Source organism: Microplitis demolitor, chromosome 7, assembly GCF_026212275.2.
Source record: "Microplitis demolitor isolate Queensland-Clemson2020A chromosome 7, iyMicDemo2.1a, whole genome shotgun sequence".
Taxonomy (NCBI): Eukaryota; Metazoa; Arthropoda; class Insecta; order Hymenoptera; family Braconidae; genus Microplitis; species Microplitis demolitor.
Genome location: NC_068551.1, coordinates 9,330,018 through 9,347,995, shown reverse-complemented (window position 1 = coordinate 9,347,995; position 17,978 = coordinate 9,330,018). Strand labels below are relative to the sequence as shown.

Below are 17,978 nucleotides of genomic sequence, written 5' to 3'. Positions count from 1 at the left end.
TATTTTGACTTAATTCAAGATGATGTCCGAGTGTATGTATGTATGTACGTACGCATGTAAATATTCTGTAACTTTTGAACGGATGAACCGATTTTGATTTTCGAGATGTCATTCGACGCGGCTTGTTATTTACTATAAACACTGGAAATTTGAGCTTAATCGGTAGGGTATGTTCGGAGATATTTCAAAAGTAAAATTTTTTCAAAAATGTTTTTTTTGAATAACTTTTAATTCGCCCGATGGATTGATTCCAAAATCTAATCAGCTCTAAAACTTTGTAAGCCGCGTCGAATGCTGCCTTAACAATCAAAATCGGTTCATTCGTTCAAAAGAAACCGTTAACGAAAGAATTAAAAAAAAATTTTTTTTTAGTATTTTGGAAATTTCTCAAAAACGACTAGATGAATCAATTTCAAAATCTGATCAGTTGTAGAAATCAATAAAACGCGTCGATTGCCACCTTAAACGTCTCAATCGGTTTATTCGTTCGAGAGATATAGTTGTAGAAAAAATGGTACAAAACGTTATTTTTCGAAAACAAAGGCATACAAAAGTATTTTCGAGCTCGAAGAGCTCGAAAATGTATGCACAATAATTTTTCGAACTCAAGGAGCTCGAAATGGGTGGAAAGTTTTGGGGCTGGCCCACAGGGTCAACCGACAGACCGATTTTTTTTTTTAATTAAGTCGCTGAAAACAAAATTTGAAAATTTTTAATTGTCTCCTAACTTCAGGATCATTCAAATTTCAATGTCAATTCTAATAATATAATTAGTAATATTTTAAATAATATTCTTAGTAATGTTCTTAATAATTAAATAGTTAATTTTTTCCATAAGAACTTTAATTGATTTTATGGTGGTTTTGATGAAATCTTACAAATTTTTCTAACCTGACTTTCGAAGAGATTATTTTCTCACGTCAACAATACTAACTATGGCACTGTCGACCAACGCAGCGCGAGATTCAAATGAGTGAAAAAGGGTACTCATAGGCACACTACTACTCTCACATGTCACTCATACATGCTCACGGGACTCTACGATTCGCGCTCTTCCCACTAATCTCACACGTAGACGTTTCAAGGTCCTATGACTCTGAAGGGTTAATACTTGTTTTTATTAATTATTGTTAATAATTAGTCATAACATATGATTGTTATGATAACAAATATATTATAATTCATTGTTTCCTAATTTTTTATTTTTCCATATACTTTTAAATTTCGCGGAAACAAGCACATATACAAGTTTTATTTAGGTGTTTTAGTGAATATCAGGTTATCGCTGGCTATCGGCTACAAAATCGTTTCTCACGCCTCTCAAGATCCGCTTTGAAAAGTTACACTGCGCCCGAGAGTGTAAACTTAATTGAGTGTCTACTGTAAAAAGCTTCCGATTGCCGCCAAGAACATTTCAATCAAATGATCCATTCGAGAGATATCGTTGACGAAAGAATAAAAAAATCATTTTTCTTCTTTCTTTTTCGTGTTCTTCGAATATTTTGGAAACTACGAAATCGATCTATTTCAAAGTCTAATCAGCTTTAACCTTTGGCGGCCACACCTCAGTCAGGCCGAAAAAGTAGTGTTCTGATCGATTTCAAGAGCTCGACATCAAAATGAAAATAACTAGAAAAAAATGCGAAATTTCAAAAAACTTCACTAGAATTAATTTAAAGGAAATAAAATTGTCTACAAAGAAGATCACGTGATATTTTGTGATAAGTCTGATAGTTTCGCCGGAAAAGTAAGGAGATCTCGAAGTTTACTATAAATTTTAGTTCAGGCTCCAATAACTTTTGAAGAGATGGGTTTATCAAAAAATGATAAAAGACTTTTTTGTAGAGCATTTAATTCTCTACAAAAATTTGTCCCAATCATATCTGTATAATGAGCCATTGCCGAGATATAAAATTCCAAACTTAAAAAACTTTTTTTTTCCATGTTATTTAAATGGGAAATCAAAAATCACAAAGCACCACCTCTTAATATTAAGAACTCAAACTTTGCTAAAATTTTTTTTTTCATCATCTTTAACGATATTTTCACGGTAACTAAAGAAAAAAAGATTAGTTCTTTTTTTTGGCCCACCCTAATATTTACGTACAGAAAAGTGATAAAAATATTATTTTCACGTATATAGTCCCGTACGTTCGTGTAACCACATATACTTTCCCGCTTAAGAGCATTATTTAAATTTTTTGTTTGGAACCTTTTCAATGAAAAGTTTATAAATAAATCGAGTAAAATATGGATAGTCCGAACTAGGAATCGAACCCAGATCATGTCAATATCGTGCCAAGTACTCTTCCAGTTGAGCTATCCGAGCCTATGCCAAATTCCGTTCAATTGATCTATGCTCATTGAGCTATCGTACGGTAGCATTTTTAAATAATTTAAATAATGCTGTTAGACAGGAAACTATATGTGCTTACCCACACTGATAAAAAGAAACTTTTGAGTCAACTTGGTTTGAGTTGAGTCAAATGCGCCACAAATTTAAGTACGGCGAAACACGCTACGACTTTGGCTGCAAAGCCACACGTATTTGGAGGGAATCATCTACTCAAATACATGGCGTACTTGTGAGCATATCATTTGCATTTTCGACGAATTTTACGCACTCAATTAAAAAATATATGTAATTGAGTCAACCTACTAGAGACTTTATTCCGCCAACTTTTGCATTTGTTTCTACAATACTTAAATTTGATGTAAAAAATGATGATATTTTATCTATTTCTTTTTAATTTGAGTAAACTTATATTTAGTCGTAAGAATATAATTTTTATTCAACTCGATTGCTTTATATCTTTCTTCTAAAACATCGTACATTGTCCGAATTTCATATAACGTTACTGCAATTTATTCAAGTTGTCAAGTCATTAATGATCGATCTTGCATCAAAATAATACTTTCTAGAATAGAATGGAACCAGAGTGTATCCAGAGTAATGAATACTGAAAATAAATTTTTTTAAATTTACCGAAATTTATTATTTTTAGATTATTCAAGAGCATTTATTGAAAACAAAAATTACTTTTGTTATTACCTGAAACGTACTTTATATTTCTGGATTATAAAAAAAAATTATCCAAGGAAACAAAAATAGACATTGTTGTCACAATGTAATATAGTATATACTATATTACCGTCAAAAGAGGCACATAGAATATAACAACTTTGAAATATATATTTAACCAGGAACAGCACAAGAGGTTACGTGCGATCTAGTGGCGAGCACTGAACTACTCCTACCGCTGCTTATTAGAGCTCGGTGCCTTATGAAAAACATTTATAAAAAAAATATATTAAAAATACATAAAAAGCACATAAATAAATATAAAATATGTATCAAAAATAAATTTTTAATAGTTAACTTATGACCGATTTTCGTATTTATTTTAAATGTTATTTAAATATTTTTAAAATAGATTTTAAGGTGTATAAGAAATACATGTTTCAAATATATACAAATTATATTAATAATATACTTCAAATATAAAAATAAATATAATTATGAAAATATGAAAAATATATTTTTAATTTAACCAACAACATAAGAAAAAAAAAATATAATAAAATTATATATTTTTTATGTATTTGAAATATATTTTCTTTCTATTGTTATATATATATTTTTTTTTCTATATTCTAAGATATAGGAAAAAGGAAGGCAAAATAGGGTACCCCCAAAATTTTATAAAAAAAAAAATTGTATTTTTCAAATGTTTTTAAAACCTTCCAAAATCTCTTTTGTCAATGTAATTGACCATTGTTTTGAATTTTTTTTGTTAAAATTTTTCAAAAATCGAAAATGTCAGTCAAAAAATGTTAATGACTTTAGTTTTATGATAAATACCATTAAAAAATATTTCATTTGTCCTTGCATCTAATAATTATGTGAAATTTAATTTTTCTTTATGTAAGTTACTTACAAGAAAATTTGATGTAATCGAATTTATTTAATATTCAGAAATTTTTTTTCTTTTACTTTTTTTAGAAGTTACCCTATTTTACCCGCAAAAATGAATTTTTTTTTTTTAATGGTCTGAAAATATTTTCTAATATTTACTTTGGATATCATTGAAAAAAAAAATTTACTGTATTTCAATTCTCGATAACTTAGTATTTCCTTAAGTACCCCGATTCGCTCCACCCATCCTTTTTTTTAATATATTTGAGTTACATTTAAAATATGTAAAATATATACGAAAATCGGCCGAAAGTTAGCTATTAGAAATGCATTTTTTACACATATTTTATATATTATATATATTCATATAATTTTCATGTATTTTTACTATATTTTTTTTATACTAAAAATATATATTTTCTATGTTTTAATATATTTTTTTTTATAAACGTTTTGCACGAGAGATGTTTTAGATAAAAGAAAAAGTGATTTTTGTATTTCATTCATGCTCTTGAATATTCTAAAAATAATAAATTCCTGTACAATTTTTTTTTCAGTGTATTCATTTACTCTGGATACACACAATCAATGATATATTTAACTTCTTCAATTACAAAAGTACATTGCAGGTAGTAAATAAGTAATCATATAAAAAAATTAAATAAAATTTAATCAGCGGTACTAGTTCCTTGTAGCCAGAAAGTATCCATTTGATTGACTTACCACTATAATATATTGAGGAGAATAAAAAGTAAGTTAAGACAATTTAATAAAACTTTTCATCAACAATATTTGCAAAATTGATTGAAAGAAATCAATAATTTCCATCAACTCAAAACAGTATTTTTTTTCTAATTCATAGCTGTTTTTATCACATACATAGACGACTTCAGCTCCATCTCTTATTTTTTACTGTAATCTCACATTTCATTTCATTAAATACATCGTTTTTGACAGAAATATTTCTATAGTAAGCCTAAAACCGTATAGTCTTTTATTCAAATCTCCTTATGAAGTTCCAATTTCCATGTTTTTAAATCAATTGAAATTCAGTTGACTCAAGTGCGGATAGGCCAAGTACGCAGCGTATTTTGGAAGAAAACACGATTTTTATCAGTGCACACACACGGGATTATATACTTGAAGCGTCTTACAATGAAGGTACACTAGATTTATTCAATAAAAAATATCAAACAAAAATGATACTGAATTATTTTACATGTACAGACAAGATTCTATATTGACTAGGATCAAAAAAAAATTTTTTTTATTAGTATATCGAAAACTTACCTTCATTTTGTCGATTGATACTACAAACAAGTCGATTTGAAGAAAAAAAAAAAAAAAAAGATTTGTGCCGAGCGACAGTTGCGGCCACCCGGGGTAAATAGTTACCTCACGCCGAGAAAACGAACGCTCAAAGCGCCGTTACGCGTTTTTTCGGCTTCCTGTGTAACGGAGTCAGATCTCACACTTGTCTACTCCCGGCAGACTGTTGATAACTCAAAAGATATCGGTGATGAAAAATTAAAAAAATCAAAATTTACTTCATTATTCCTGGATAACGCATCATGTTTCGTCATATGTTTGAAACTTACACCGGCCCTTTGTCTTCATAGTCTTTGATGATCGCTACATAAATTATTGCAATTAATTCGTTAGTTCAAATAATATAATTTTCAAAAATTTTGAAAAATGATTAAAGTTAAATTTAAAGTTAATGTCACTCTTTATTTTACTCATTTCTACCAATTTCTGTCGAAAAAGATTACATTAATCAAGCATAATTGAGAGCAAAAACGTTGAAAAGCGATCTTCATTGATTATTTTCAATTGCTCGAATTCTCGGAGAACTCAAAAATATAAAAGCACTCGAAGCTTTTATTGAGTTCGAACGTATATTGGTGGTAATGTTTTCGAGCCGCTTGAGCTCGAAAACAGCAGGAAGGAAGTTTCGGGGCTAGCCGTAAGGTCAACCGGGTCCAGATTTTTTAATCGTTCTTTCTATAGATTTTTTCACGTATAGTTGTGTAAAAAAAACTTGCTTCATAAGCTCTAATTTTTGTCTATCTTAACGTTTTGACTATTCCTTCCAATAATTTGATAATCATGAAAATTAGAAAATATGGTTTTCATTCTTGATAACATGCATTTCCTATTATAGCCCAATTCTGTCAAGTATACTTTATTGTGAACAAAATAATCTGTAAATTTCAGAACTTTCTTATATCTTTAAAGTATGACTTTTATTACTTATGATGTTGTAAACGTTTGTTTTAGCGTATGCCCTTTGATTATAACTGGTCTTGTCATCACAATAACGTCTACAGTTCTTATCGGATCCTAATGAGATTCCCTACACTTATTCTATGGGCGATTATCTTGATCAAGTCTAAAGATGGACTTAATTGGTCGATTAGTTTAGAAGTTATGGCTGTTTGGAATTTTCACAATTTTTCGAAACAATCAGTTTTTATTCACTGTTAAAGTTCATATAACTGTAAAACTAAAATTCATATCCTTCTGTAAAAATAATCTTAAAGATTGTTTAATAAGCTTTAAATTTTGTTCTTAAATTTAAAGTTTTGACTATTTCTTCCAATCATTTGATAGCTTTAAAAGTTACGACAGTGTCAAGAACATTACTAAATATGGTTTTAATCCCTGATAACTCATGTATTTCACGTCATAACTTAATTTCGTCAGTTTTATTTTATAGTGAACAAAATAATCATAAAATTTCTCAACAATTTCATATTAAAAAAATATACCTTTCATAACTTATAATCTTTTAAAAGTATCTGTGCGCCCTGCCCTATGAATATAACCAATCTTGTCATCACAAAAAAAAATTCTAAAAATAGAAACCACAAACAAATATATTAACTATCCACAATGGATGAACTTTCACTTGAGCATAATTATCAAATCAACTTATGAAAATAAAATCTTTAGGTCAGACCATCTGATAACAGTCCTGGTGATTATTCACTATTTTTTCACATAAATAATCAAATTCAACGATTTAGAATTGAAAAAAAAGGTGTTCGATATTTGATGGGAGGAAGAACTTTTGAATGTCTTGACGCCGTTATAAACCGTTACAGGAAAGAACAAATAGTTGAAGGACATACATTAGTTCAAGCAATGGTAACTGAACCTGATGGCAGTGTAAGAGTTAACAGAGACGTACAACATGCAGAAAAGATTTATGCAACACTACGAGAGTGTCGTGAACAATCAGGAGCTAAAAAAAATAAAGGCATAAAAATGCAAGGATATTTAGAAAAGAAGTCGGAAAAAAATAAAAAGTGGAAAGCATTATATTTTGTACTTTTAGTAGATGCAACTGATACACATCTTTATTTGTATGATAATCCTAAACGAACGAAGCCAAAAGGACTAATAGATCTTAGTTGTGCTTATCTATATCAGGTAAAAATTTTAATATTCTTTAAATTTTAATGAACTTAATTTGTAGATTTTTATTGTTTTCATTTGTTGAAAAATCCTAGTTTTGGTATCTATTGAACACTTAAAGAGGGATATACATCCAAATACGGCAACTCATATTTTTACTTAAAAATTTTATGTAAACTGTATTTTTGTAATATAAAAGTTTCCCGAACGAAATTTCTGGCGGTGGAGACAAATAAGCTGTTATTTTGATGTTTGGACCGAGTACACACAGATACATGTTCAAAATTTACTAACAATTAATTAATGGTTATCACATAATTTTGAATGTTAATTACACTGCTAATTCACCAATAACAATTTTTAACAAATATAATTCATTAGACACCGGACTATGTTCGGTTTGATCCCGGGTGTGATGGTGGAATCGTCAGTGAGGCACCTCCATCACACCCTGTCTCATACCTAACACCAAAGTTACCATAAAATTATAAATGGGAAACCCGGCAAAAAATGATCAGACTTGGCCTGAAATTAGTCCTGATCATACATGGAAAGGCATGATCAGGCTTGATCATACCTGTCCGTGCCTGTTCATGTCTGTCCATGTCTGATGCGTTAAATCTATAGGCCTCAACGCCACCGTCTATCGTACGGTTTTGAATAAAATTAAAATTTAGTATTTAATTTTAATTTAGATTTTGGAAATTGATCAATTAACAGCACCATCTGTGTCACGTATTTCAACTTTTTCGTATCTATTCGCTCTTACTGCCAACACATAGCACTATGTTATAGGTGCTAATATGTGCAATATTCAGTATTTTTGTAAGTAAACGGAGGTGCCGTATTCGGTAGTATAGTTGGGAAGACGTCCATTGGACAGGTTCCAATTAGAAAAATGACCGGTAGGACATATCCCAATAACCCAGATCTCTATTACCTAAATTACCAATTACTAATAATCCCGATGACTCAAATTTCCAATCTCCTAAAATCCCGATCACCAGTAATTTCAATTACCAATACTACCAATTACCCAAATTTCCAATAATCCAAAAGTTCGATAGCTTAATTTTTCGTCAACCAGAAACATTGATTACAAGACATTCCGATCGGACAGGTTTCGTAAGCTCAAAGTCGATTTCTTTGTTACATAGCAAAGATTGAAACCTGTGCAATGGACGTTTTCCCATAAAGTTAAGTTGACATACCATTAAAAATAGAACTGATTGATAATTTCTGTAGAAATTATCTTTTAACTGTTGATAAAATATGCAGTACACATTATAATTTCATTCCAATCGTTTTATTTTGTCGCTAATAAAATAATTTTTTAATCTCACTGCAACATCATTATTTTGCAATATAAATTTTATTAATTATTAAGTTTTAAAAGCGCCTGGTCGACTTATTATGAATATAATCATAAATATAACCATATCTTGATAGTTTTCATAACAATATGTTATTTTATAACTCATTGATATTCCCTAAGTTGTTTAAAATTGATATTGATCTCAGTTTATTATCGATATCTCGAAACGCATGAAAGGATATAAATGATTTTTCAAGATAAAATAATCGATTTTATTTTGGAATAACTATGCATTTTAAAGTAAAAATAAATATTCAACATTTAAATAATTTATGTTAAAAGAAAGTGATATAATGTTATCAATTGACACAATAGTTTGATAAAAATTATTTTTAAATTTCTTAGTAGAACTTCATTTTAAAAATAATTCTTCTTAAAAATTGTCGAAAAATCTACTTTCCACTGTGGCTGCCAAATGGCATTTTATTTTACATAAAAGGTGCGGGAGACTAAGAATATTTAAGGATGTTTGAACGGTTAATTTTAGGATATTGATATCAATAATAAAAAAAAACTGTATAGTCATTGAACATTACAAAATGCCCGGCGAAGCGTACTGGTAACAGCTAGTTTCCGTCTATATATATATGGATCGTAATATGAGGAAAATTTGACGTCGACTCATGGATTTGAATAATTTCAAATTTTGAATAGTCACCCGTTAAGCAATAAATTTGGTGCCATCTATGATCAAACTTTGGACTTTGACCGAGCAATCGATCCAACAGATTGATTGAAAAGAAGATTCGTTATGGACTTTGAACGTATCGAACGTGTTTCTGTTGTAATTTGAGCAATTTTGATTTTGATCAGCAAATAATTGAATCGCGATTAATAATTACAATTAAACAATAATTCGAGTTTTATTGAATAATTGAACAAGCTAAAGCTTCGGCCCGGAATTGATCAACGTATTTTGGTTATATCCGCGTAAGACCGTTTTTGTATCGAACAAGTAAGCTCCGTGAACCTGGCAATTGACCCTTGAATTTTTGACCAAAAATTCTTGAGATCGATTGTACAACATGGGTACCAAATCGTATCACCCATATTTCCGTTGTACCATAATGACTATTAAGATACAGTCAGCCCTTAAAAGGGCTAAAAAAAAAACATTTTTTTTTTAAAAACGATTGTTTAAAATTATTAATTAGTATTTTTACTTGATTGTACCGCTCTCAATGTTATCATAAAATTACAATTATTGAGAAAGTTTAAAGGCTGCTAAAGGGAATTTCTTGCATTCCACCTAGGTCACTAAAAATTTGAAACAATCCATTATACTTTGTTAGTACTCAATTGTACCAGTCGTAAATGCTAACAGGATCCCGTTAGAGAACCAACCCAATTGTACCACTTTTAATTACCTTTTAAAGCACGTTACCATAGGTGAGCGACATAAGGACTATAGTAAATATTCTACTGCGTTTCATCTGAAACTTTGTACTTGCCACCAATCAATTTTACTCCGTTAGTACCCTATTGTATTACTCTCAATTGCGAATGAAAGCCCGTTTAACTATGTAAATGACATGAGGACCATAATCCAGATTCACCTCTATATAGCTGGCACAGCCAAATGGGCACAATCCTATGAAAATTACATAGAATTAAGTGCTTTTTATGTGCTTCACATTGCCACGAATTTTGATTTTTGGGCTCAACTTTTTTTTTATTTTTTTAAGTTATGCCAGCTAGATATTAAGCTGCAACAACCATTTCCGTTTTGCTGGACATTGATGTAAAAATAAACTATTTGCGTAGACTGACATTATGTGCTCCACGTATGAGTAGATAAAATAATTATCCCACCCTTTTTTTTTTCTTAATGATGATTGTGTTAGCTAAAATAAATTCAACATAGCCATACTGGTCTAATCAGAATGTGCATTAGAAAAGACTCATATCGCTATAAAATTATGGGCTTTTTATGTGCTTTCAAAGAATGTAAGTCATAATCGAACGACTTATAAATTTTACTACTTAAAATGAAAAATTAAAAATAAAAAAAACTGTGTCTACGGGTGTGTATCGGTAGAAAAGGAAAAGGATGGCGGTAGTGTGTATGTGTTTGTCTGTTTGTGTGTATAAGTATATACGTATTTCTGTGTCTGTTTATAGTTGTGATGGTAGTGTACATATGTGTCTGCGTCTGTATTGCCTACTTATCACAAACTATGTATAAGATTTCTTCTGTCGTGAATTTAGATTGTTGGGCTGTTATTATCTCCTTACTATCCACAAGGTCAACAACCACTTCCTTGCTGGTTTTGCAGGTGCTCCAGCTTGCTGATCCTGACTCTTGTTCGTCGGTACCCATCGACATCGTCGCCGGGGCAGATGTACATGGGCAGATTGTCGAAGAATGCGTATTCAAAGGAGCTGCTGATACTCCAACCACTTATTTGACCAAGTTAGGATGAATCATATCGAACCCCTCAGGCTCCAACTTTACGGCATCAGTAGGCCGAGAATATCATTTATATATTGATTCTGAGTACCACACGTCACTCCAGAGGTTCTGGTTTTTAGATGAAGTACCTAAAGCTCACAACTCAGGGCTTCCAAGGACAAGGAAGAATGTGAATCTCACTTCAAAGCTACGCACTCGAGAGACGAGATAGGATGATACGTTATGCGTCTACCTTTCAAGAACCTACTTGACCAATCGGGAGAACCACAATCCAAGGTCTATAGAATGCTGTAAAGTCTTTCGAGAAAAACCATCTTACGCAAGTTTCTAGCTCAGCTTCAGAGCCTGAGCAAGTGAATTACCTACCTTATCACTGCGTACTTAAAGTTAGCAGCTTGTCGATTACGCTACGCGTAGTTTTCAATGGCTCCAGATATACTCGCGCCGGAAAGTCACTTAACTCTGAAGCTAATCTTTAAATGAATCTATTTGATGTTTTGTTGTACTTCGGCTCACCCAAAAGGGGCCTTGGCGCTTTCTAGTGGGCGCCAGATCCCTCCGGTTGGCTGAGGTGGACTGAGGTCCCGTTACATTAATTAATTATTCGACACTTCCGGCTTTTTCGATATGTATTCTCTGATAACATGGAGAAATTTTATCGGCAGGTCAAGCTGCACCCAGAGGACTGGAAATTTTGGCGTACCCGATAGTATTCAGGTGGTTAGCTGGTGATCTACGAGCTTACTACCGTCACCTATGGGCAAGCGCATGTTGCATTCTTGCACATACGAGCCTTTCGGCAACTTCCAGCAACAATCACGGATGAAGGAAACAAATTTCCACTGGCAATACCAGACTTGAAGCGAGGTCGCTGCGTGGGTGACATCGTCGGTGGAGCTGACGCCATTGAAGAAGCGAGGTCACAAATCACTCAAATAATCGGACTCTTTATCACAGACGGCTTCCCTATTCGAAATGAAACAGCAATCACTCTGGGGTTTTCAGTGAGGTGCCAGAGGATAGAATAATCACAGCGCTGTTAAAAGCCCTTGACAATGACTCAGCGACTCATGCTCTAGGCCTGGAATGACAACCTGATGCTGACAGCTTTCACTTCACTATCACGCTCAGCGCTACACCGCCTATCACAAAGCGCAAGATGGTTTCAACCATTGCTTAGATCTTCGATCGCTGGAGGTTTATATCTGCAGTCATCATAGACGCCAAGGTGTTCACTCAGAACTTGTGGGTCACGAGTCTCACGTGGGATAAGGAGATATCTCAGGAGTCGTTCAGCAAATAAATCAGCTATGTAAAGTAGCTCAAGGATCTTGAAAAGCTGTCAATACCTCGCTGGACCAGCCTAACTTCAACATCATCAACAGACCTCCATGGTTTCTGTGATGCCTCAAACAAAGTCATGGCTGCTGTGGTCTGCATACGCGTCAGCAATCAACATGGCATTAGCACCAGTCTTATATGTGCCAAGACCAAAGTGGCATTACTCAAGGCGCTGACCAGTCCATGTCTTGAACTCTGTGGAGCAGTGCTGTTGGTGAAACCGCTCAAGCATGTCATAAACTCCATGAGCTGGGGAGGCTTATGGGTCTACTTCTGGACTGATTCAGCGATGACCCACACCGGAGTCAACGCTCACCCATATCGATGGAAGGAATTTGTACACAATCGGCTGCTTCTTCCAGGAGTACGTACCGCAGGTACCATAGTGATTTGTCCCAGAAAGACAAATCCTGCTGATTGCGCGAGTCATAGATTAACACCTGATTAGCTATGATCTCATCCGATCTGGTCAAACGGACTGACTTGGCTGAACAGCTAGCTAAGCTTTAGCTATAAGAGACACATGCACACTCAGAATATCTATTTCTTCTTAGAAATCAAGATGCTGAAGAATGGGCAGCAAATACTAAGGACCAGTCCGTTGATACGACCAACGACAACGGTAGATACTCTGGGCGTCCTGCGAGTCGAAGGACGACTGCAAAATTTACACTTCAGTCCGAACGCCAAGCCCCGTACAGCAGGGAACTATTGCTCTGGACTTTATCCTAACCAACCACCACGTGATCTCCTGAAGAATGTACGTGTCAAAAATTTACTATGTAATTAACGTGGTCACCCTAACCCTCTGCGTGATTAAAACTTATTAATCCAAATTCAGGCGGTTCCCTGAATCTTCTAAGTGATTCAAACATATTTAACAATCTTTATGTATTTTTACTGGTCACAGTACTCGAAACCATGCCATCAACGCTGTAAAACCATCGATAAACGGTGAGAAGAATCACCAGAGCTCAAACCAGGGCATATTATCCTGGTTATTGACGAGCGTTATCCACCTGCCAAGTGACCATTGGGCCGCGTCATCGAGGTTCATCCTGAGATGGATGGATACACCAGGGTTGTCACCGTCTGAACCTAAGCCACCACCATGATGAGGCTGGAAGTTAAGGTCTATCCGCAGCCAATCAACTCGTCCTTCAAGCCGAGTACCCGGGAGCTTATTTTTACGACTTACAGGATTCATTGGGGCCATAAACCGTGGTTACAACGTAGCGCTCGAACGGGACAGCCACATCTAGAACGTCTCAACTCTCTCCTAGCATAAGGTTTGCCCGATATAAACTTTTCTCTGAGTTAAAGGAATGTTTTAAAATTATTTCGGGGTTTTCCAAACTGAAATATTGAGGATTTTCCTAACCACAAAGTATTTGGGTATCGTCGACTTTTTTCTTACATGGGACATTCCATGTCAAATCGACAAATAGTTGGAATCGACCCCCTCCGATTCGGATAAATTTTGGTAGAGAGTCTTGTCTCATTATAAAACGAAGTTCTGCCAAAGGAAAAATTATGAAAAATTTTTTTTGAGAGTTATGTGGAATTGAAAATTTCACTGTTTTTCTGGTTCTTAAAGTTTATTTATTTTATATTTCATAACCTACTGTATATTAAAAAAAAACCACCCGTGCGTTCAAAGAGAACACTTGGAGATATTAGAAAAAAAATTTTTGGGAAAAAAATTTTGAAAATTACCAAAATTGGAAAATTTTGAATTTTTCAAAATCGTAAAAAGTAAAGTTTGCAGTAAAATTTTGAGCTCAAAATTTTTTATATTATACATCTAACATATCTTGAGTGATTCTGAAATTTTCAGAAGGGTGTTTTTTTTTTTTTTTTTCAAAGATGAATTTCTGAATGTTGGCAAAATACTTTGTTTCAACATTTTTGTTGAATATAATTATTCTACCACATAAATATTGAAGTTTGAGCTCTGAAATATTTTTCTTATATTAATGGAATGTAAAAACAAAAATTTATCAAATATTTTATACTATTATTTCTTTGTTTATCATAATGATTAAGATTCAAGAATTCCCTGATTAAACGAAAGGATTATAAGCATTAAAAGAAATACTTAATAATATTTATATTATTAAATAATATAAATAGTATGTTATGAAATATTGAATAAATAAACTGAAAAAACTGGAAAAACGGTAAAATTTTCAATTTTGTGTAACGCTCAAGAAACATTTTTTAACAATTTTCCCTTTGGCAGAATCTCGTTTTATGATGAGACAAAACTCTCCACTAAAATTTATCCGAATCGGAGGGGGTCAATCCCAACAACTTGTCGATTCGACATGAAATGACCCACATACTTTTCAAACTACCGAGTCCTGAGTCCTGAGCAGTTCTTGTTTTCCAGATATCTTTCTGTATTCAAATTCGAACAGTTACCTTATCCGATATATACTTGTGTTATCAGTGATAACTCATCACCAACAAAGTGCTCAGTGCTTCAGTCACAATGTTCTTTCCGGATTCCGATTTGAATTTTATGAACTCAGATTTTCTATCATCATTAACTCATCGCAGTTATCAGTCAACATCACGTACTTCAGTACGCAACAGTCCACAGCCACGAACTCGATAGCAGGATTTCCTACAGCACAATTCGCAGTCGAAGTGTTTACTTATTATGTATTATAATAAGTGCGTTGGTACGTACATCTTATTGATTATTCCATCTCTAGCTATACTCAAAATTACATTTATTGCTGGTCCAGCAGTACACTCACTGCTGGTATTATCATCACATTCTAACTTCTCACAACCTTTACGAGAGATCAGGAAGATAATGCCTGTTTGCTCTCTCTTAGCATACTCTCAGACTAGCAAAATCTTGTCTACGAATCTCGTCGCAGTCGTAAATCCCGGAGAGCTATTCATTCTTATCTTACCGCACTCTCAGTCTAGTAAAATCTCGTGATCTAGAAACTCTGCTATGATCTCGATTCCCAGGTGCGGTCTTCACGATCGTAAGTCATACCTAAGTATCAGTTTCACATGGTCTCTTCTTGCACTTGGTGTGAGACAATCTTACTAGGACTTCATGTCTTTTGCAGGCACATGGATACATTCGTATAAGTGAACGTCTTCGGAGGTTGTTCCTGAGTTTGCATTTCATCATACTCGGCAGTCAATAGTGCAAGATGTTTAAGCAAATCAGTAATTTCCTCTGCGTCGGATGCGTACATGTTAAATTATAAAATACAAAAATAATATTTTAAATAAGCATATCATGTACACATACAGGGATTTGAATTGAATTTTCCTATGAATTGTTATGTTCTGGCTCTAATTAAATTTAAATACAAATTTTAGGAAATTTTTTTTTGAAGTCTCGAATTATTTATTCGCCATGGTGGGCGAATAAACGGTTCGACACTTCTTAGAACCATAAATAAATAATAAATTAATAAATCGTTACTTTGTTGGCGAAATTCTTTCTTTTCACCGCCAACAATGTAACGGAAATCTCTTGCGATAAGAGAATCGCCGTGGCTCGCGGATAGTCTAAACAGATGACGACGCATGAGACTCGGGCAACGACGATTCTCTCATAGGAAGCCTGAGATGCAACGTTAACACTTCGATAAATGTACTTCGTCGAAGAGCAGCAGGATCAGCCAGTTGATCGCGAGATCTAAAAGAGCACGGAACTCTGTACTAATTAACTAACTGATTCTCCTGTCTCCAGGCTTAGAGGAATAAAACCTATAATTTAACCTGAATACAAATCTTTTGTATAAAGAAGCTTAAAGGGGCGAGCGCTTACTAGCTGTTCCATCCTTCCTCTGCTCAGAGCGCTAACCAGCAGTTCGGGCTCCTTTACCACCTATCATATCACCCTTTATGCTTCGTGGTCGATGAAGCAGGAGGTCAGGATGTACGGTACAGCTTGGTCGCGGGATTCAAGGTGTCATCGCGGACCTCACCAAACGTCGTCCGAGAATTAAATTTGAGGGAGTTGTTGTTGAGCCTTCAAGCTCATGTGTTGTTGAGCTTTCAAGCTCGTGTATTGTTGAAGCTATCGAGATCATGTGTTGCTGAGCCATCGAGCTCGTGTGTTGTTGAGCCTTCGAGCTCTGGTGATTGATCGACTAATTGGAATTACTTTCCCTTGTGGAGGAACCGTACTTTCAAAGCTCATCTTGGTCACTCTCAGAGGAAGCATCAAGGGATTATTTGGGCCGACTTATAGGGCCCACAATCTCCACCATGGTAAGTGAATAAACTTTTTTTTGCATAAAATAAAGGAGAGTCAACAGCTGACGCACCTGGGGTCTATCGACACCCTAACGATGTCAACCTGGTCAATTTAAAAATATCCGCCTAATAATTAGATAAGCCAGAATGTAACAGAATCCAGTGGTGACCCGCCACTCAAAAGTATTTGGCTGACTCTCTGGCTTAATCCTCGAAACTATTTCGAGAATTGGCAATTTGATTTACCGTGCGCAAAAACTTTTATCTCTATTCGATTTGCACTAACTGTCCTTTGAACCGATACTAATGCGACATAACGTCCATACGATGCCCAGCATTGTACCAGCGATGATAAAAGATGAAAACTGCACAATGATAACGAACTCAGTGCACTGATTAACTTAAAATAAATTTACACAACAATAACTGTGAGTAAAATTTGCGGTCTCATCGAGTTATCGGCAACGTGACAAAATATTTGCGGCAAAACGATGCAAAACTGGTGAGATTTCTTATAAACTGTGTAACACACGTGTTTTACACTTCTCTACAAACGAGATTACGTTGAGATCACCAATTTAGCAGTTAAGGGTATATTAAATGAAATAAATTCATTTAACCAACTTATTATGTTAAGTAATATTTTATTTAACAAATACATCATAACCCAGTAAAGAGTAAAAAGTCGTTAGAATTAAGGAAATACAGAAACGCGTGTTCTCGTCTTGGCAACTAACTTTCAATTATTCTCAATTATATGCAATTAGGATAGAAAAAGAAGCCGTAAAAAATCTGATAATGATCGATCTGGCTACGAACATAGTCAAATAACTTGTCGATCGCAGTTACTGTGGCAAACGCCACATGTACTTTATCACGAGAGAGGACTTAAAAGTCTTCACCGAACGACAAGATGGCCGTCCTCATAAGCTAATCCAACCCTCGTCTTCTACATTCGCCAGAGCCACTAATCCACATACTAAAACACAATACCTCTATTAAAATTGTACGCTTGATCCTTTGTAATTAAATAGCTTGTTTAATGAAAATTTTATTAAAATAAACAATAAACGCCGGTGGGCGGAAAATGTTGTCATTAAAACGCGGATAGCGATTAACTCAGTGATCCTCGGAACATAATACGAGCACTCGTTCGACGTGTGTAAGGCTTAGTACTTCCTTTGCTGGCAAAATGCACTTTTGTGGCTGATACTGCTCCATTTAGTGCAGCATTAGGTTTTTGACTGGCTTGAGCTTTCATAGGATTTTAAAGTTAA

General features: G+C 34.0%; 1 protein-coding gene across 2 annotated transcripts in view; it reads left to right on the top strand.

The window, feature by feature from the left end:
- The window catches only part of LOC103572256 (ras GTPase-activating protein 1), a 72,126-nt gene that overhangs the window by 16,542 nt on the left and 37,606 nt on the right, over positions 1–17,978 (top strand). The window contains exon 4 of one of the 2 annotated variants that reach the window (XM_014440172.2): positions 6,872–7,351. The exons of the other annotated variant lie outside the window; for it this stretch is intronic. Within the exon in view, the coding sequence (XP_014295658.1) occupies positions 6,872–7,351 (480 nt within the window). The remainder of the gene's footprint in view (positions 1–6,871; positions 7,352–17,978) is intronic. 2 annotated transcript variants of the gene reach the window in all.